The sequence below is a fragment of the Acinonyx jubatus genome, chromosome B4 (genome assembly GCF_027475565.1).
Source record: "Acinonyx jubatus isolate Ajub_Pintada_27869175 chromosome B4, VMU_Ajub_asm_v1.0, whole genome shotgun sequence".
NCBI lineage: Eukaryota > Metazoa > Chordata > Mammalia > Carnivora > Felidae > Acinonyx > Acinonyx jubatus.
The window spans coordinates 75,444,885-75,467,632 of NC_069387.1; the positions used below are offsets into that span (position 1 = coordinate 75,444,885).

General features: G+C 41.2%; 1 protein-coding gene across 5 annotated transcripts in view; it reads right to left on the bottom strand.

The window, feature by feature from the left end:
• LIMA1 (LIM domain and actin binding 1) overlaps positions 1-22,748 on the bottom strand; it is an 83,320-nt gene that overhangs the window by 45,186 nt on the left and 15,386 nt on the right. For all 5 annotated transcript variants that reach the window (XM_053226219.1, XM_027036106.2, XM_053226218.1 and 2 more), the window contains one exon: positions 12,309-12,450. In XM_053226219.1, coding sequence (XP_053082194.1) covers positions 12,309-12,398 — 90 coding nt within the window. In that variant the 5' untranslated portion in view covers positions 12,399-12,450. Of the gene's footprint in view, positions 1-12,308; positions 12,451-22,748 lie in introns of those variants that run through there.

A 22,748-nucleotide genomic window follows, 5' to 3' on the forward strand; every position in this document is an offset into this window, starting at 1 on the left:
AGTCAGACGCTTAACTGACTGAGCCACCCAGGTGCCCCTTTCATCATTTTTTCTTACTTGGATCAGAAGATCCCTGAGAAACAACAGAAGTCCCAGGGCTTCTCAGAGGGGATTAGGTTTTCTCCATTTGAAGGCAAAGATGGGCTGGGATGTCTAGGTTGCAGCAAAACCCCAGGCCACCCAGGACAACCTTAACCTGGCTTCCCCAGGGCCTCTGAGTCAAGCACAGAAGGCAGCACCATCACCCAGAATATCCCCACCCCATGCCTCTCCTTGGGCTTACATGCCTAGAACTCAGCACCAACCCAACCCTAGAAAAGGGCCACTTGTTCTCTGTCTTAAGGTAGAACTTCTGAATTCACAAGTCACTTGGAGAAGGAAAAGGAGGTGAGAGAAAACGAAAAAAGTAGAATGGGGAAGGGCCCATCCCTCTACCAAAACCAACTTACTTTTTTTTTTTTTTTTTTTTTTTGGTTTCAGGGAGTATAATTTACTGATTCAGCACTTACATACAACACCTGGTGCCCATCGCCCTCAATACCCATCACCATCTAGCCCAACTCCCACCCACTTCCCTCCAGCAACCCCGTTTGCTCTCTATCATTAAGAGTCTCTTATAGTTTGCTTTCCGTTCTTCTCTTCCCCCCCCTTCCCTTACGTTAATCTGTTTTGTTTCTTTTTTTTTTATGTTTATTTATTTATTTTGAGACAGAGAAAGAGTGAGGAGGGGAGAGGCAGAGAGAATCCAAAGCAGGCTCCAGGCTGTCAGCGCAGAGCCTGATGTGGGGTTTAATCTCATGAACTGGGAGATCATGACCTAAGCTAAAATCAAGAGCCAGACACTTAACTGACTGAGTCACCCAGATGCCCCAACACTAAAACACTTTTAACCTATGAAGTAGGGAAAGATTTTTTTTTTTAAAGCTGATATACTGGGGGTAAATTAATAAAACTTTTATGGTGGCATTTTGTCAATTTTACAAAAGCACAAATGTTGTGATCCATCAATTCTGTTTCAGAATTTGTCCTATAGATACACTCACACAAGCAAAAATGACTTTTATATTAGATTATTTGTCAGAGCATTAACTGTAATAACAAAAGACTGAAAACAACCTGAATTTCCATTAGCAGAGGAATGGTAAATAAATTACAATTTATTCCTGTAATGGAATACTATGCAGCTATAAAAAGGGATGATGGTGATGGTTGCCTGATAATGTGAATGTTCTCAATGCCACTGAATTGTATATTTAAAAATAGTTAAAATGATAAATTATATGTTATGTATAACATATCACAATTAAACAAACACAACAAAACAGTATGATACTAGCATAAAGACATATAGATCAATTGAATGGAATAGAGCCCAGTCAAAAACAATTACAGTTACTTCAATTGCATGAACAATGATTACTAATGGATGGAAGTCACCCTATTACAGAAATATTTGCCACAGATTTCCCATCTGCATTTTCTCAGAAGGGCTAAATATATTTGAACTGTGAAATCTTTGCATATATCTGTGCCACCCCTGTCCATTTCTCTCTTTACTTAACCAAGGTATTAAGCATGACTGTCACAACTGTTACGTTTTCCATTAAGCCAGCAGTATATTACTTCATATATGTCATATAATTGTAAGGTGACTTTTACCATCTAAATGTAATGTTCACATGTTGCTTCCTACATTAAAACTTTTGTTAGGGGGGAGAAGAAAAGGAATATAGCCCAGAAATAAACCCTCACATATGTAGTCAAGAGCTTTTCAACAAGGGTACCAAGACCATCTAATAGGGAAAGGACAGTTTTTTCAACAAATGATGCTGGGAAACTGGATCTCCACATGCAAAAAAAAAAAAGTTGGACCCTTGCCTTATACCATATATAAAAATCAAGTCAAAATGGATTAAAGACTTAAGGGTAGGAGCTAAAACTATAAAACCGTTAGAAGAAATGAGGGGCCAAGATTCACGACGTTGAATTTGATAATGATTTCTTGTAATAAAAGCACAGGCAACAAAAGAAAAAGTAGATAAACTGAACTTCAACAAAATCTGTGCATCAAAGGAAACTATGAACAGAGTGAAATGGCAATCCATGTAATAAAAGAAAGTATTTGTAAGTCATATCAGATAAGGGATTAACATCCAAAATATACAAATTTTTAAACATAACAAACATGGGATAATATTGTGCATTCTATTCTGCATCTCCCTTTCTCCATCTTAGAACAGCTGAATTTTTACTCAAGCACTAGAGAAAAGTAGTAAGAGGAAATAACCAAAAGAGATATAGTTCCTGCTCTCAGCTTAACAGTTTAGACATTAAACACATAAGCACATGAATATATATATAATGTATATATATAATGTGTGTATATGTATACATAAAATATATACATTAGACACACACATATATAATACACACACACATATTGCAATAAATCCTTTAAAGAAAAAGAACACAGAATTATGAAAGAGCCTAACAAAGGAACCAAATTGAGAAAGCAGTGGTGGAGGGTATGTGTATGCTGTGTGTCTGAAGGAAAGCCTTCCTGAGAACAAGACCTTTAGACTGAGATCTGAAGTTTGACCAAAAGAGTTGGCCAGGCGAAACAAGGTGAGGAAAGCATTCCAGGCACAGAAAAATGGCCCACACAAAGGCCCCAAGGTGCCTCAGGTATGTAAGTACATAAAACTCCAGGGTTGTTGGAGCACATCGGGAGAGGGAGAGCAAGAAACGGATCAGGAAGGCAGAGGTTTTGTGCGCCATGCTGAGCGTTTTGAATGTAATCCTAGGTGCAAGGAATGGTCAACTGATCCAATTCATGTTTTTAAAAGAGTGCTCCAGGGGCACCTGTGTGGCTCAGTCTGTGAAGTGTCCAACTCTTGGTTTCAGCTCAGGTCATGATCTCACAGTTTGTGGGTTTGAGCCCTGCAATGGGCTGTGCCCTGACAGTGGGAATCCCTGCTCAGGATTCTCTCTTTCTACCCCTCCCCACCCCCCTCTGAAAATAAATAACTTTTTAAAAAATTTTTAATGTTTATTCAGTTTTGAGAGACAGAGAGCAAGCAGAGGTGGGGCAGAAAGAGAGAGGGAGACAGAATCCGAAGCAGGCTCCAGGCTCCGAGCTGTCAGCATAGAGCCAGACACAGGGCTCAAACTCACAAGCCGTGAGATCATGACCTGAGCCGAAGTCAGACGCTTAACCGACTGAGCCACTCAGGCGCCCCTTAAATAATCTTAAAAAAAATAATAAAGGGGTTCTCTAGAGGCTGTGTGGAGAACGGACTAGGGGGGGCCGACAAAGGAGGTGGCATTAATGAGAGGTGATGCTGGCTTGGCCCAGGGTGGTGACACTGGAGTGAAAGAAAAGTGAGTAGGCTTGAGATGTATTTCAGAGGTAGAATCAACAGGACTGGTAGTGAGGGAAGGGGGAAGAAGCAGTCAAGAACAAGTCCCAGGTTTTTGGCAGCTGAGTTCATGGAATTACTGTTAACTGGGATGGGGAATTCTGAAGGAGGAGCAAATCTGGGGATGGGGAAGATAAAGAGTTCAGCGTTAGCCATGTTAACTAACTAGCAATATAAATTTAGGACTTGTCTGTCCACAGATGGTATTAAAGCCACGGGAATACACGATATCACCTATAAGAGTGTGCACTGTGAGAAGAGGTCCTGGAGACTAACATTTTAGCAGTCAAAAGGGGATGAAGAGGTCATAAGAGACAATGACAAGGAATAGACAGAGAGGTAGCAGACAACCAGGAAACTGGCAGAGAAGCCAAGAGAAGGAAAAATGTGGGAGGCACAAAGTGCTGAGAGGTCATGTGATACCAAGGCTACCAATACCTGGGTTTAGCAACACAGCAGCCTCTTGTAACCCTGGCAATCCTCTTCCATTATAAATATAATTAATTTACCCACACTCCTTTTATGTGCATTTGGATTATTTCCAGCTTTCCACCATTACAAGTAGTACTTTGGTGAATGTCCTTGTGCATATATTTTCCCCCTTACTTGTACTAATACGTCTGTCTGAGAGTCCCTAGAAAGGGAAATGCAAGAGAAAAGTGGATTATAGATAGAAATGAACTTACAATTGGCCTTGGCCCTTGTTTCCACACCCCCTGGGTAATCATCTACAGTATATTACAGTGATAACACAATATATGGGAGCCAGAGCCAATCAGCAGACAGGTTTATTCTTAGTCAATTGTTCTCCAAGGCAAAGTATTTGCACTGTGGTTAGTTGAGTAAATAGGCTCAAAGGTTCCCTTCCCTTTTCTGTCTTAACGGAAATATAGACTTAAAGAAAGAAGACCAGAATAATTTTCATCTTCAGTCCTCTCCTTTTAGCACAGAGGCATCTGAAAGACACAGGTATATCTGCCGCTGGCTGTCTTGAATTTTGTTTTGAAACTCCACTCAAATATCCCCGTCCTTTATTTAGAATGAAGTACTTGCTAAATATTAGATATGCAGGGAGAAAGGTCGCATGCCACTGCTTTCTTCCAAGTCAGGGCCGTGGTACTTTTTACATTTTGCACTCTCGGTATGCTAAGAGACGCTGGGGTGCCACACTTCTAAATTCAGCGTTGGGGCAGGATTCAGGCCTCAGACTTTCCTCAAAGGCACTTAGAGCAACTGGTGTAATTCTGACACAAAATGTGAAGGTCACTGATTTTGCAGGGGCAGGGGAGGGGGAAGGCATTTTGAAGATTCAAACTGGAGGGGAAAAAATATTTGCAGTGACATTTCTATAATTAAAATCTCATCCCTCTCCCCCTCCCAGACTGTCTTGTCGTCCACCATCCTCTTCTTCACACACAGAATTTAATCTTGCAACTGCTCATTAATGCTCAGCGGTGGGGCAGGCAGCTGATGGAGGATGCTAGAATTATCTTGGGAGTAATAGCAGTGCCTCAAACTTTTCTAAGGCCAGAACAGAGTTCCTGAGCCATGACTCTTGCTCGCATGCCCTCAAAGAGAGCAAAGAGAAAATGGAAACTCCCAAGTTTCAGGCAATGTATTTTCCTCTGGAACTATTTCACCACTAAAATGTTACAGAGGGGCAAAAAAGGAAAAGAAAAAAAAAAAAGAGGAAGGTAGCCAGGGAGATCTGAGGGTCAATTTTTTCTTAATGAAGGAAAAACTAAATATGAACCAGGTTCCTTCTTGAGACTATGGAGAGGGTAAAGTCATAAGAAGGTGGAGGTGTTACAGAGGGGAGGGATGAGTGTGGGGGTGGGGTTCAGGGATCTGTGTGCTGGCTTTGGCTTTGCCACTATCTGGGGTGGGAGCCTCAGTCATAATCACTGGCCATCAAGTTCCCGGTCTGTCAGAGGAATGGGGCAAAGTTAGCCAGATTGGTGGTTTTAAAACTCTTTTCACTGCAGAATCCTACCTTCAAGTGATATCTCTTTTTTTAATGTTTCTTTCTTTCTTTTTCTTTTTTCTTTTTTTGAGAGAGAGACAGAGTGCGAGTGGGGGTGGGGGGCAGAGAGAGAGGGAGACGCAGAATCTAAAGCAGGTTCCAGGCTCTGAGCTGTCAGCACAGAGCCTGATGGCAGGTCTCGAACCCACGAACCACGAGATCATGACCTGAGCCAAAGTTGGACGCTTAACTGACTGAGCCACCCAGGTGCCCTCAAATGATATCTTATTTAGAACCTAACATATAAAAGAGATCAAAGCAGTACGACTGGTGTGGAAGGTCTCGCGCTCAGTCCTTTCGTTCTTCCCATCTTCCCAGACCTGGCCCCTGAGGTTCCTCTGAAGAACTGAATTAAGATGGGTTGAAAACCAATGAGCCAGATTCTCTTTACTTCCAAAAATGTAAGAATCAAACAGGAGTCTTCTGGAAAGAAACCAAATTCCACCAAAAAAGTCAAATTGTAATCAAGCAAAGGATATGTTAATCAAGCAAAGGATATGTTACACTGAAGTTAGTGGTGAGTAAACCAAAGCTAGCTATTCATTTTTTTTTCTTAAATTTTTTTTTAATGTTTATTCATTTTGAGACAGAGAGAGACAGAGCATGAATGGGGGAAGGTCAGAATGAGAGGGAGACACAGAATCTGAAACAGCCTCCAGGCTCTGAGCTGTCAGCACAGAGCCTGACACGGGGCTCGAACTCACGGACTGCGAGATCATGACCTGAGCCGAAGTCGGACGCCCAACCGACTGAGCCACCCAGGCGCCCCCAAAGCTAGCTATTCAAACCGACTCATCAATAGGACCTTCCTTACCTCAAGTTTAATGATGTATATAGTATAGAGGTTCAGTAAAAGAATTAAGTCGAGCTATAAAGTACTCATGAGACCTAAGATCTATGCTAGAAAAATCACTCTTAAATTTTTTTAATGTTTTTTTTCTTTCTTTAAAAAAATTTATTCTTGAGAGAGACAGAGCATGAGGGAGGGAGGGAGGGGCAGAGTGAGAGAGGGACACAGAATCCAAAGCAGGCTCCAGGCTCTGAGCTGTCAGCACAGAGCCTGACATGGGGCTCGAACTCACAAGCCGTGAGATCATGTCCTGAGCCGAAGTCGGACGCTCAACCAATTGAGCCACCCAGGCACCCCAAAAAAGTTACTCTTATATAAAAATAAATGTAAAACATGTTAGCAGTTAGAAAGTAAAGCCCAGCTAATTCTACAAACATGAGCCAGATTAAGCTTCCAAATGCCACTTTTATATTAATCTCTGATCAGAAACCTCCTCAGGTTTCCTACAGTCTCTTAACTAGGCTTGTACAGAATTTGTTCATTCCAAACCCCATAATAGGGGTTTCAAAATAAGAGAAAATCAGGTCACCAGGTGTTGGAAGCAGAGATGAGTATATGCTTTGTGGAACACAGTCCTGCAATCTGCTTTGGAAACCTATAGTAAGTGAACCCTAAAAGCCTTGAGCAAGATCAGCAACGTTGATTCAGGGTCTCCATTGAGCATGAAACCTGGAGAAGAGATTCAAGCTGATTCTCTGGTTTGTCCCAAGTGCACATCACACCCTGTACTACGTCTGTGCCTTAGACCTCCTGTGGCTCTCTGCAATGTCACCACCATCCTCTCAGCCTACCAAATAAAATCTATTCATCCTTCAAAACTAGTTTAACACATGGGCATCGGGGTGGCTCAGTCTGTTAAGCGTCCAGCTCTTGAATTTGGATCAAGTCACGATCTCGTGGTTCGTGAGATCAAGCCCCACTTCGGGCTCCCACACTGAGCCTGCTTTGGGATCCTCTCTCTCCACCCCACCCCCTCCCTGGCTCATACTTGCTTTCTCTCTCTCTCTCTCAAAATAAATAAATAAACTTAAACAAAAAAAAAGAATCTAGCATGAAGCCTGGCACATCGATTCTGTTAATGAGTTCAGGATTTAGTTTTGCATAATTGCCATTTGCCCTTATAACCTTCATGGAGAAAAGACAGTCACCCTGCTATGCTAGGAGAAGGTAACCTCTAAGATGACTTTTTGCTTTCTCTCTGTAAGATTAAGAAGGCCCCTAAGATGAACTGCTTTTCCCAACCTCCTAACTCTCATCAGTTCTAAAAGACCCAGTTCCTCTATCTTGAGAACCGGCTGGGCGAGGCCATGACAGAACAACGGGCTGGGAAAGGAACTGAAGAAGGGGTGAGAGTTTCACTGAAGTGACCAACTGAGGTAGGCAGGGAAGGAAGTGAAGCCAAGAAGGAGACTGACATCCACGGCCTGGGCGTCCTGCTTTGGCCTGAGAGCAGTGTCAGTGGGAATAAGAGAGCGGAAGAGTATTAGCACAGGAAGCTCCAATCAGAGAGGTATTAAAAAATGCACATTCCAGAGATGGATTCTGCATGAGATAAGGTTGGGATTGGATGCAGGGCCATGGGAGACAATGTGTCGGTTGAAGAAGTAGGGAAGGTCAAGAAATTATGAGTTCAGAGTATGAGACAGGTCATTTATGTGGACCAGTGATTCTTCACTGGGGGCACTATGGGTCCTGGGGGACATCTGGAAACATGTGAGGGAATCTTCCTAAGGTTTCCCTTCCACCTCTTTTTTCTTTTTTGGATGTCACAATGTCGTGGGGGTACTACTAGCATTTGGAGGAAGGATGAACATCCTGCAGAAGGAAGGTCTGCCTCATCGAAAATGCCAATAGCACCGTTGCTGAGAAACACGGAGGAGAGAATGAAGCTGGAAGCTACTGTCCCCAGCAAAGTGGGGGAGGGGAGCTTGGCCAGGTGGCTGGCATACCACTGCAAGAAAGGGGAATAGAGAAAGAGTACAGTACAGTTAGATGTGAGCCTCAAAGCACAGGTTTAGAACTTCAGAACAAGGAATGAAAAACAATCGATGGGAACCAGTAGTGGAGATTTAGGACAGCAGCAACCCTGACTCCCAGCCCCAGCATGTGCAGAAGCAGCAGGCGGCCACTGCTCAGAGACAGAAGGCAAGTGGAGGGAAAGCCAAGTTCAGCTGAAGAGAGGTGGGGCTAGGGAGGGTGAAAAGGCTAAGAATGTGGAGAAGTTTCTCTGCAGAAGAGGGAGTTTCCAACTCCCATTAATCACATCTCAACACTGTCTCAGTTCTTTCCCTTCCTCTCCATTCCTGCTGCCCCCCACCCTCAATAGCTTTCACTTGGGTTCTCAAGAGAGCCTCACAACTTGTTTCCATGCTATCAATCTCTCACCTTTCCAGTCTACCTTTTTACACTGTTGCCAGAAGCATCTTTCTAAAATACAAGTCTGATCATGTCATTCTCTCTACACAAAAACCTTCAATTGTTTCCCTTGTTTATCTAACTAAATAAATCCTGAACTCAGTATGGCATTCAAGGCCATCTATCATCCGGCTCAAACTAAACCGTACTAGTCCCTTCTCCCTTTTGTATCTCTCCATGCCAGACTGCTTGCTTTCCCATTCCCTTTATTCATGGTTAGTTTCCACAATCCTTTGTTTGAACCTATCATAAGCCTGATAGAATATCTTTCACTACCAGTGCTCTCTAAACCTCCCTGAAAGTAAAATTCACCTGGGATACTTGTTGAAAACACAAATTCCTAGGCTCCATCCCAGACACATCGAATCAGACTCTTTAGGGGAGGAGCCAGGGAAGCCATATAGGATAGTTTTAAAACATGTCCAAAAATATCTTTGACATTCCTGGGGCGCCTGGTGGCTCAGCTGGTTAAGCGTTTGACTTCAGTTCAGGTCATGATTTCACGGTTCATGAGTTCAAGCCCTGCATCAGACCATCTGCTGTCAGCACAGAGCCTGCTTCAGCTCCTCTGTCTCCCTCTCTCTCTCTGCCTCTCTCCCCCTCCTCTCGCTCAAAAATAGACATTAAAAACAAAAATTGACATTCCTCCCAACGAAAAGTAGAGTCAAGTTCTCGTCCCTCTGAATGTGGGCCAACTTGAAGAGAATGTGGCAAAAGTGATTCTGTGTAACTTCTGAGGCCAGGTCATAAAAGGCCACACAACTCCTGATCCTGTCTCCCTTCTTCCTTTGTTCCCTCTCTCTGTCTCTGGATGCTTGACCTTGGCACCCAGCCAACTAAGCCACGCAGCCACATGGAAAAGCCATGTGTAGGTATTCTGACCAGGGCCCCAGCTGAGATCCCAGATGACTGCCAGCAGCAATGACCTGACTTGCGAGTGAGTGAGTCTTTAGAGGACTATGGGCCCCATCTTTGAGCCACCTTGGCTGATGCTAACAGAAGCATCAAATTGGAGATTCACAAGCAAAATAAATGTTAGTATTTCGAGCCACTAAATTTTGGAGGTTTTTTTTTTCTAATGAGCAATAGATAACCGGAGCACCATATTATTAGTAAGTACCCCAGGTGATTCTTAAGATGAAGGAGGTTCAGGGACTTCAGCTACCATATAAACCATACTAATTTATACCATCAGTTTCCTTGAGGTCAGGGATTAAGTCTTACTACCTTCCCAGGGGCAGCTGGGTGGCTCAGTCAGTTGAGCATCTGATGTCAGCTCAGGTCATGATCTCACGGTTTGTGGGTTTGAGCCCCACATCAGGCTTGCTGCTGTCAGCCTGTCAGCATGGAGCCCATTTCAGATCCTCTGTCTCCCTCTCTCTGCCCCTCCGCTGCTTGCACTCTCCCCACCCACTCCCCAAAAAAATAAATGTTAAAAAAAAATTTTTAAATGACATTTATTTATTTTTGAGAGTTAGAGAGACAGAGTGTGAGCAGGAGAGAGGCAGACACACACACACACACACACACACACACACACACACACAGAACCTGAAGCAGGCTCCAGGCTCTGAGCTGTCAGCACAGAGCCCAACGCAGGGCTTGAACTCATGGACCGTGAGATCATGACCTGAGCTGAAGTCAGACGCTTAACTGACTGAGCCACCCAGACGCTTCAAAAAAATATTAAAAATAAGTCTTACTACCTTTCAGGATCTCTGTCCCTTTTTTCTAAAATATCTTCATTGATTTTCTTTTTCTTTCTTTTTTTTTTTTTTTGGTAAGAATAATACATGTTTGCCATAAAATTACAACAATACAAAATGCATAATGTAGAAGATAAACGGCTTATGCAGTCTCCCCCCACCTTCATTCCACCTTGAGCAGTAAACAAAATCAACAATTTGGAAGGGCAGTGTTTTCCACAGAGCAAGTGCTTGATGGATTTGTTCCTGAAGAAAAGGTGACACGGTAGATTTAAAAATGTCTTATTGTTATTTAGCTATATCCTAGATACAGCTCCCAGAATTTCTTTCTTCAAACCTTGACCATGTTTTATCTCTTAAATGTATCGAGCTTCCTATTAATTAACAAACTCTACTAGTAAGGTAAACCTATCAGCTGTCCTAAGCTCCTCCCCAGTATGTCGTCTCCCTTTGAGTGAAGTCAATGTGTTTGTGCGTCCCTGGTATATTACATATACCATTCTTTCAACATCTGTTGAGTGCCTACCACATTCCAGTCACCATGCTATACACTAGGCATATAAAATAAGTGGGAAAGGGGCCCTCATATCAAAGAACTCATGGTCCAGAGTAGGGGGTCAGCAAACTTTTTCTTAAGGGACCAGGTAGTAAATATTTTAGACTTTGAGGCCATCTGGTCTCTGCTGCAACTCTGCAGCTATAGCACGAAAGCAGCCATAGACAATGCACAAATGGAAATGGCCATGTTCCCATAAATCTTTATTTACTAAAATAGGCAGCTAGTGGGCCGGAGGTTGCCTACACAGTTTTCACTGTTCAACAAAACTTTGTGCATTGATGAAATGTTTCTGTGATTTCCAAAATGGTAGCCACTTGCTACATGTAACTCTTGGATGCTTGAAATGTGGCTAGTGCAGCTGATGAACTGAATTTTAAGTATTATTTAATTTTAATTAATTTACTTTTTTTTTAAAAATTTTTTTTAACGTTTTATTTTTGAGACAGGGAGAGACAGAGCATGAACAGGGGAGGGTCAGAGAGAGAGGGAGACACAGAATCTGAAACAGGCTCCAGGCTCAGAGCTGTCAGCACAGAGCCCGACGTGGGGCTCGAACTCACAGACCACGAGATCATGACCTGAGCCAAAGTCGGCCGCTTAACCGACTGAGCCACCCAGGCGCCCCAATTAATTTACATTTAAATAGGCACATATGTAGTGGCTACTATACTGGACAATGCGGGTATAGAGTGTACTAACGCTCCCTTCAACGAAATCAGTGCTTGCCTCACAATGCATCTCAACCAAAAAGCCTTCCTGATTAGCTTCTGCCCATGATGGTCACTCTTTCTCTCCTATTGTTTCTAGTCCTTAGTTCCATTCATTTTGGACTTGCTGACATTTTGCTTAATAATTATGTGTTTTATAATTATCTTTTGTGTGTAACTTTTTCTCTCCCTAACTAAACAAAAATTCAAGGATAGAGAATGTGTTTCCTGATTATTATCCTCCTCCTCCACAGTGTCTTGTATGGTGCTTAAAATTCAGAAGGTACTTAATAAAGCCATTTTTTTAGACTTTTTTTTTCCTAAAGTTTACTTATTCTGAGAGAGACAGAGAACGAGCAGGGGAGGGGCAGAGAGAGAGAGAGAGAGAGAGAGAGAATCCCAAGCAGGCTGCACACTGCCAGCAGCGGAGCCCGACGTGGGGCTCAAAGTCATGAACCATGAGATCGTGACTTGACCGAAACCAAGAGCTGGACACTTAATGGACTGAGCCACCCAAGTGCCCCTCAATAAAGCCATTTTACACCATGTACTTCCTTTACTGATTTCCTTGACAGGTGGTAATGTTTGCTCAAGATAGATGGTCCTCTTGGACAAAGATCAGCACTTACTTGGAGAATATTTCTACAATAGCCGATGACTTGTTCTTGTTGACAAGAGAAAGTTCTTTGGCCGTTACCCTCAATGATACTGAAGTCCATTGCCGTCTATTAAATGGAGTTGATTCCATCTTGTCTACAGATACTGAAATACCTATGCAATAAAGAAAGTCAGAGTATTAGACACAGAAGAGGATTCTCTAGCAGCCAAGGGCTCGCAGTGGTGTGGCAGAAGAGAGAACACAGAGCTCTACCTAGGCCAGCAGACCACACCACTGCCTCCACCAGTTCTCTCTCAAAAACTGTAACCTTGGTCAAATGATTCAATATCTGGGTTGTAGTTTCCTGTAAAATGAGAAGGTTAGACCAGATGATCTCTAAGGTCCCTTCCAGTTCCATCATTTTATGACTGACCTCACTGTGCAAACATCAATTGGCCTCCCTCTGAACTTAAATCTGTTCCAAAGTCACATTTGGAGTGAAATGTTCCACTCTTCTGAGTTACATCCCAAGGGAAGTACACTTGGCATCTGTGTAGATTCAGGTCCAAATTAGGTTCTACCTACGTCCAAGTTTCTTTTGGCTGCCCTTTCTCCCCAAACTGTGCATCGCTGACCACTTGGTTTAGAGAGAGAGCTGGGGACACAGCATGGTATAAGATAAAGAGTGAGGGCTTTAAGTTGAGATAATCTTCAGCTAAATAATAACTTTTGTCACCTTGAACAACCTATATAATTTAACATATATAGTTTTACTTTCTTCTGCTGAAAAATGAGAATAATACTTACCATTGTGGGTGTTTTGATATGGATTTAAGGAGAGGATATATTTAAAATATTAAGTAGGTTATAATGTATTAAGAGCAACTTAAGTATACATATCAGAATTGACTATTGTTATATACTTATTATTTTTACATTTTAACAATCTTGACAACATGGAGAAATATAATGTACTTTAAATTCAGGCGACAAAAACCTCTATTCTGTAATTCTTTTCTAACATTGCTTCAAGTCAAAGAATACATAAAGCTATGCCCCTGAAATCACCTAGTCCCTGCCCATTAATCTGGATTGTTTCGGTTTTGCCCCAGAAATTGCCAAAGGTGTTTTTGCCCTAGTAGTTAGCAAAGGAGTTCCAACCTTTGTCCAGAAAAGGTGAGATTAGAAATGAGTCCATAGTTTCCTTATTTGAAGAGTGAAAACTATAGATAAAGTACTACTTGCAGGTCTCTTGACAACTGCAGAGCATAACTGATCTGACAGAATGCAGAGTTCATCATGTACTGTTTCTAGCAACCTTGACAACAACAGAACACAGTGGGCTTAACCAAGCAACCTGGGCTGCCATTTTACACTGAAAGTTCTGTTATGCAAAGCAAGTGATAAGCAACCTTAAAGAGCACACTACTTTTCCACATGCAGTACTCGTTCTTCCGACTAAAGTCTTGTCTGAAAACAATGAGAGTTTTGTGGTTTTTACTTGTTTGTTTTAATCCCCATGTTGGAAGGTAACATAGAACCCCCTCATGATAAAAAGCTCTGGTATTAGACACAGATGCACTTAAGTGGGAGTTTTGGCCCCATCCCTAAAACTTAGATTTCTCATCCATAGCAATAGTACTTCCTTCATAATATCCTCATGAGGAACAAATAAGATAAAGAAAAGACCCTGACACAGAGTAAGTAATACATATTGGTTTTTCAAGAATCTCTCTCTTCCTGGATAAAATAATCTTAATTCTACACATGTTCTTTGAAGTAAACGTCAGTGTATCAAATAATATGTATTTACTTGTTTATCTGCTTCCCAGTCTGAATCTGACAGACCCGTCGAACATTGTCAGCCCTTACTCTAATAAGAAAAAGATACAGAAGCAAAAACAATTCTGCTAAACTCAGTTACGCAACATCACAGTAATGACCCTTTGAGCCAAGGTTAGGAAATACTGACTCACATTTTAAGACACTGTTTGGTACAATTATGCTTTCAATGTAGGTGTGGGTATAAAAGTCGTCAGTGCTTCTATAGCAATCAATTCTGGATCAAAGAAAAAAATACAGAAGATATGTTCTCAAATTTGTTTGTAAAAAGGAAAAATCATTCATTATTTGAGGGACTGAGTATGGTTAAAAAAGGGGGGGGGTGTTATTTAATTCCCAAGTCTAATTCCATGGTTTTGATTAACATTGGCCAGAAATCCAGGAAAACTCAGAATATCTATCTTGGTATAAGGCTGTGATAAGCACACTTTTTGCTCAAGGAATGAGGTGGCTCACACCATCTCCACACTTCTCTTTACAGAAGCATACTATCATTCCTTAGTAATGTGATTAGCAGCACCCTATGAAACAGATAAAGGCGAGAATGAGTACACGCTTTTTGATAGACGCTGGTATCAGGTTACCGAGTAACTAGCTACTTTCTGTAAGGTATGGGGAGAGGGCCTGCCCTGGCTGGGGCTTGCTGACACGTACACAATAATTATAGCATGAAGCAGAATATGGTTAGAGGCAATGTGTGGTCTAGGAGTAGGGAATTTGATTTTCTGGCTTGATGGGAGGGAAGGGAAGAGACATCAGATTGACTTGGGACTTACAGAGGGGCAGAACTTCATCAACTGAGGCCAGGAGGAGGAAAGTGCATCTCAGGTAGGGAGAACAGCATTATACTGTTAGGGAGCTGAAATAGCATAGAATACTTTAATGGATTTGACTGTAGGTACAAAAGTAGTGGAAGATAAGGTAGGGAAAGAATGGTCCCAGAATGGGAAAATCCTTGCAAACCATGTTAAGGAGTTTGAGCCATATTCCAATACTGGAAAGAACTAGCCTGTGAGTGAGCAGAGATAAGGTCTAGTCTTAATGTGCCACTCCCAAAAGAATGATTTCCCTGAGCCCAACATCTATATCTGTAAGATAAGAGTTCTATAGTGAATCGCCCACAGTCTCTATGGTGGAACCTGGGAAGTTTCTGAAAAAGCAAGTAACATAATGGGAACCATGTTTTAAAAGCTGATTCTGCAGCAGTGTATAACGTGATAATTGGGGGGCAAAGACTGGAGTCTAATTTACTTGTCAAAAAGATCCTAAAGCTGTCTAAGTGAGAGGTAATCAAGGTTTACATTAGCATAGGTGGGAATGGAAAGGTGGGAAGAGAATTTACAGTTCTTAGAATAAAATGGATTTAGAGTTAGAGAAGGAATCAAAATTGGAATCATCAAACTTGAATGATTAGAAGATTGTTGATGCCATTAAGAGAGACAGTAAACATAGGAAGAAGTGGGAGAATTATGAGTTTGTTTTACATATGTTGAAATATACATGCCTGCAAGAAAAATCCTAGTGATTTTAGGAAGCTAAAAATTCCAGGCTGAGGTTAAAAGTCACACTCCTGGAAAGAAATGAACGTTTTGTTTATTTATTTTTCACATGTGTATTTTTATTTATTTTTGAGAAAGAGAGAGCAAGTGCATGAGCAAGGGAGGGGCAGAGGGTGAGGGAGAGCAAGAATCCCAAGAACCCCAATGAGGGGTTCAATCTCATGAACCATGAGATCACAACCTGAGCTGAGATCCAGAGTTGGACACTCAACCGACTGAACCACCCAGGTGCCCCAGAAATGAACATTTTAAAACATCTACTTATATGAAGTACATATTTCACTTAATTCTCAGAACCGCTCTACAAGATTGGTTTTACTATCTCATATTTATGTTGAAAAACCAAAATTCAGAGACATTCAATAACTGTACAATCATCTTTTAGTCATAAGTAGCAGAGCTGGGATTCAAATCCATATTCTCTCTGATTTCCAAAGTCAATTTTCTTTCCACTACAAGTAATGAATAATGATTAAAACCATCACTTTTGGCCATGGTAGAAAATTGGGTAGCAGAAGTTTTGAATCACTTAGCTGCAAACCCATACAAATTATCTTTCAGCAAGAGTGTAGTGGCAATTATCTTCCCAGAATGGCCAGCATCAGAGATAAATCATGTGGTCTTTCAGTGAAACTTAGAATTAACTAGGGCCTTCTTGAAATACTCTCCACTGTGAACATCTTGACTTTCATGGGCTTGAATTAAAGGTGTGATATCTCTCCCTCCTTACCAACTCTCTCTCAGATGGGAATCCCATTCTCAGACTTTAGGACAACTCCCTAATCCTAGAAATCTTATTAAGAGTGAGAGGGCATGTACCAATGCCTGGAAAGACCCATCTAGAAGGAGGTATTCAGTTTGGGCTGCAATGCCTTTTTTTAAGTTTATTAATTTTGAGAGAGAGAGAGAGAATGTGCATGAAGGAGGGGCAGAGAGAGAGGGAGAGAGAGAATCCCAAGCGGGCTCTCCTCTGATAGCGTAGAGCCTGACGTGGGGCTCGAACTCATAAACTGTGAGATCATGACCTGAGCCAAAACCAAGAGTCGGACACCTAACCTATTGAACCACCCGTGCACCCCTGGCTACCATACCTTTGACTATTTTTTTTTTTTCCAAAGGTCCATTTGACTCTAAGATCTAATCCACTGCACTGCTATGTGCAAATAATAAAAGGCACTATCACTTATTGGACACTAACTCATTTAAGCCTTACAACAACCCTGGAGATAGACTAGTGTTATTTCCATTAAAAACAAAAGCAAAAACAAAAACAAAAACAAAAACAAAACCTGGTTCATTGAGGTTGAGTAATGTGCCAAAGGTCATGTAGCTAATATATGGCCCAAGCAGAAGGCGTGTTCAGACTCTAAAACCCAGCCTCTTAGGTCAAATGCATTCTACTACCACTTTAACTGTGTGTCACCCTTGAGCTAATCTTCTCTGGATCGTTCCAATCTTAGTATACATGCTACCAACACCACTTCAACTGTGAGGGAAGAATGGCTGGATTGGTTGTCAACTGTGTTCGAGAGTTAAAGGAAATGGATGTAACAGAAATAACTCTAAGATTTTCTAGCCTCAGACATTGGAAGGACGGTGGTATCACAAATAATAATGGGACACATAGAAAGGGAAACTGTTTGCTAAGAAGGAAGAAGTCTTCGGTTTTAGATGCATAGGGCAGATTTTAACATCAAAAGGGAAGCTTAGAAATCAAGTAACCAAATCCCCCTTTATACAATAAGGGAATTGAGCCACATGAAGGTCCAATAATTTTCCCCAGCTCCACAACTAGTTAAGTATGAAAGCCAGAGTTCTAATTCCCAGCTCAAAGTTCTTTTATCACACCAGGTAGCTTGAGGTAAGACGGCTAAATGTCCTATGGGGAGCTATAGCTTGTTGATAAAAATCTCTTGAACAAAGGTTCTTTAAAGTTTAAAGGTTGGGCAATGACTCACTGGGAAATTTGGCCCCAGGTATCTGCTTCCTCAAGCTATTGCTCAGGGTGAGACCTGTGACTGCTCCAGGAGTCCTACTGTAATAAATGCATTTCCAGACTTAACCTAACTAAGCAAACTGTCTTGCAGAATCCAGGACGGGACAAAAGCAAATGAACTGTCGTTAATACTATTCCTGTTCTTATAAATCTAATCTCCTAATCTCATCATATCTTTCTCCCCCCACTCTTTTTGTTTTGCTTTTTGTTACTTGTGCAAGAGGCATAGTTGCCTGAACACAGCCCCCACCCCCCCTCCACACACACAGATTAGAGAGAACAAAGTACAAACTCATTCATTAAAAGAAAATGTTGGAGCACCTGGGTGGTTCAGTTGGTTAACTGTCTGACTCTGATCTTGGCTCAGGTCATGATCTCATGGGTTGTGGGTTCAAGCCCCACGTCAGGCTCTGCACTGACAGCCTGACTGGGATTCTCTTTCCCACTCTCTCTGTCCCCCCACCCCCCCATGCTGTCTCTCTCAAAATAAATAAATAAACTTAAAAAAAATAAAAAGAATGTTTAGAAATAGACTGTAGGGGCACCTGGGTGGCTCAGTCGGTTGAGCGTCTGACTTCGGCTCAGGTCATGATCTCAAAGTTCGTGGGTTCGAGCCCCGTGTCAGGCTCTGTGCTGACAGCTCAGAGCCTGGAGCCTGCTTCAGATTCTGTGTCTCCTTCTCTCTCTGCCCTTCACCCACTCACACTCTGTCTCTCTCTCTCTCAAAAATAAACATTAAAAGAAAATTAAAAAAAAATAGACTAAAGTTTTAAACGTTTCTTGTTTCTTTTCTATCAAGAACTCTTTCTGATTTTAATGTCAGCAGGTAAAAGGGAGCAACTATTGCAGTTTTTTATTTCTTTTTAATTTTTTTAAAGATTTACTTTATTTTTTTGAGAGAGAGGGAGAGAGACAGTGCATGAGCAGGGGAGAGGCAGAGAGAGAGGGAGACACAGAATATGAAGCAGGATCCAGGCTCAGAGCTATCAGCACAGAGCCTAATGCAGGGCTCAAACCCACGAGCTACGAGATCATGACCTAAACTGAAATCAGAGCTTAACTGACTGAGCCACCCAGGTGCCCCCTGTTTATTTTTTTGTAATCTTTACACCCAATATAGGATTCAAACTCATGACCTCAAGATCAAGAGTTGCATGTTCTAGCAAAAGAGCCAGCCAGGCACCATAGGAGCAACTGATTAAAAGAAAAAAACCAACCTAAAAAAACCCTTCAAGGTGCAAAGGGAAATTTTAAACAAAAGCAACGTGAAAATGTTCCCATATGATGTTTTTTCAGAATATAAACTACATTTATTTCTAAGTGTACATATTTTTTTACCAAAACAGTGACTAAATTCACATACTTAAAAAAAGCTTTTGAAAGTTAAGTTTTTTTAAAAAACTTATTTTGAAACAATTTTAGATTTACACAAGAGTTGCAAATAAAGTACAAAAGTTCCCGTGTACCTTTCATCTAGTTTTATCTTGTATTACCACAGCACAATTATCGAAATTAAGAAATCAGCATTGGCACAATACTATTAATTAAGCTATAGACTTTATTCAAATTCTACTAGTTTTTCCACTAGAGTCTTTTTTCTGTTCCAGAATCCTACACTACATTTAATGGTCATGGCTTCATTTTGTTTTGTTCTTTTTTATGTTTTATTTTATATTTGAGAGAGAGAGAGAGAGTGAGAGGGAGCAAGCAAGCAAGGGAGGGAGGGGCAGAGAGACAGAGACAGAATCTGAAGCAGGCTCCAGGCTCTGAGCTGTCAGTACAGAGCCTGATGCAGGGCTCGAACTCATGAGCAGTGAGACCATGACCCGAGCCGAAGTCGGACACTTAACCCCTGAGCCACCGAGGTGCCCCTAATGGTCATGGCTTCTTAAGTCTCTTCCAATGTCTATGACCGTCCCTCTGTTTTTGTCTTTTGTGACCATGACCTTTTGAAGAGTACTGGTCAGGTATTAAATAGAATGTCCCTCAATTTGGGTTTCTTGGTGTCTCCAATAAAAAGAACCAGGGCTCCTTGAAGAAGTGGTTGATTCCAGAGCTGGGGCAGGGAAATACCAGATGAGCCTGGAATATCTCACAATCCTTAAAAAAAAAGGGGGGGGGCCGGAAGGAGTAGGTCACTTTTTAAAATATGATACTTTCTCAGATTTAGAGTGAAGTTCTAGAATTTTGGGAGGAATACTAGAGAGTCTGATGTGCCTTCCTCCTCAGTGCATCATATCACAAGGCTCATGATGCTGATGTCTTGTTAATGGTGATGTTAACCTTGATCATTCGGTTAGGGTAGTGCCTGCCGGGTTTCACCACTGTAAAGTTACTATGTTTCCCTTTATAATTTGTAAATATTTGGGGGGAGATCCTTTAATCCTATTCCTCCTTAAACTTTTACTAATTTTAGCATTCATGCACTGATCTTGCCTTCAGCAATTATTACTGTGCTGTTCTAATGGTGATTTTTCTCTTGCCCTCATTCCTTCTGCATTTATTACTTGGGATTCTTCTGTAAGGAAGAATTGTCCTTTCTCCCTTGCTTATTTATTCAATCATTATTAATATTAGGATAGACTCATGGATATTTATTTTATTTCCCGAGTTATAATAATTCCTGTATTATTCTATTCCCTGGGTAATTTTGTTTTGTTGCTCAAATTGTTCCCAGCTTTGGTCATTTGGAGCTCTTTCAGCTTGGCTCTAGTGTCCTTTCAATATGCCACCAACTTTTTTTTTTTTTTTAAGCACATTCTTACTTTGTAGCACTATAAGATGACCCAAACTTGTCTTGTATTTCCCTGGCCCCAGGCCTGGAATCAAGTACTACAAGGAGTTGTGATTCCTTTTATTGGAGAAACCAAATCTGGATACTACATGTTCTCATTGCTACTGAGATGTCACTGCTTCTAGGCTGCCTTGGGGGATAGAACCAGGAATATATATATTTATTTCTTTATCTACCTGTTTACACACACACACACACACACACACACAATCTAGCATCAAATAATCTAGTATCACAAGATTCGTTCTAGCATTCCTTTTATTTATTTTAAATTCTTTCTCTGATAGGGAGAAGCCTAACTTCATAGAATTTTGACATGAAAAAAGAATCTCCAAAATTATGTCATTACCAGTTTCTACTCCCTTGATACACCATATATTTTTTCACTCCACCTAGAATGTTATCCCTTCCTCAACTATCCACCTTTCAAGACTCCAGTAAAGATCACCTCCTCAAAGAACCCTTTCCTGAACTGCCCTGGCCCTATTCCCAATCAGCATAGGTCACTTCCTTTATCTTATTATAATTTTATAAATTCTACTTGACAGAAAGATTCTTGGGATCAGGGGACAGATCTATTTTGCCTCTTGCCCTCTTAGCATCTCGTACATTGCTTTCTAAATAGAAGGAACTTTGGGGCACCTGGGTGGCTCAATTAGGCATCTGACTTTGGCTCAGGTCATGATCGTGAGTTCAAGCCCTACATCAGGCTCTGTGCTAACAGCTCGGAGCCTGCTTCAGATTCTGTGTCTCCCTCTCTCTCTGCCCCTCCCCCGTTCTCTCTCTCTCAAAAATAAATAAACATTAAAAAATTTAAATAGAAGGAACTTTTTGCATATGTTTTGAATGAAATTACATCAGGTTTAAATTTCATCCAAAACACTATCAGTACAAAAAAATGAATGCTTGTCATGCAGTCTTAAGGCTAGTTGTTGAGAAAGCACATATCATTTTTCAGAACTGTGACTTAGTAATTTTAGTTTATTCAAACTTTTGAGTTAAACTCAAGGAATATGAAAAAAATAGAACGACTAAATAACTTCAAATACTGCACCTAAAAGGCTCACTACTCTATTATTCAGCCACACTGTGACAGACAAGTCTATAGGCAAGTTTACAAGTCTGTTAGAATTATCACTGCTATTCTTCTTGGAATAGTTTTAGCCAGGTCTCTGTAGAAACATGTATCCTAGACAATAAGAAATTTGTAGCAATGATCAAATTCCCAGGGGTCAACAAGGATGTAGATGTTTGTATCAAGACAGAATCACCTTAGCAACATTTTGTCTCTTTAAAAACATCACTTTTTAAGGATATTTTGATCTCTAAAAACACTAAGGGAGAGGTGCCTCGGTGGCTCAGTCGAAGCATCCAACCCTTGATTTCGGCTGTCATGATCTCATTCATGGTCATGAGATCTAGCCCCGTGGAGGGCTCTGCGCTGACAGTGTGGGGACTGCTTGGGATTCTCTCTCTCCCTCTCTCTCTCTGCCCCTTCCTTGCTTGCTCTCACTCTATAAACAAACAAACAAACATTAAAAAAAACCCACTAAGATGCAGAGCAAGAATAATGAAAAGGAGGTTGTGTAATTCTGAGAAGCAATTCCACTTCTGGAAACTGCTCACCAAAGAATCAGAGCAACTTTCATGGGGTGCTTACAGAATTCACCCTTAGCGATTCACATTTTACCACTCCAGAAAGAAAAGAAAAGAAAGAACTGAATATGAGGGCAACAAAATTCAAGATGTCAAAAGTTAAAGCAGGAAGCCAACAGACATGGGTTCTAATCTTTAATCTACAACTAATTAGCAGTATCATCTGCTGAAAAAGTCATCTCTCAGGGCCTCAATTTCCTCTTGTGTGAAATGAAAAGGTTAAAACAGCCTAGTATTTTCCTCACTGCGGGTCACAACTAGTGAATTGTGAAATCAGTTTTAACGGGTCAGAGCCAAGATGTCTGTGCTAAAGAAAAAGAACAGAATGAAATACAAAATGTCAGACTGCATCACACGGAGTATAAGTAGTCTTTCAAAAAGCTTTTGTTTCAGTTATTTGTGTGTGGATAAACTGGGTAAGAATGTAAAATATTTCTTACTGTGGGATGCGGTTAAAAAAATTATAGTCTGACAAGTGTTGGAGAGGATATACAGAAACTGAAACCCTCACACACACTGCTGATGAGAATATAAATTGATGCAGTTGCTTTGGAAAATAGTTGGCAGCTCCTCAGAGGGTTAAACACATAATTATCATGTGACCCAGGAATTCCACTCCTGGGG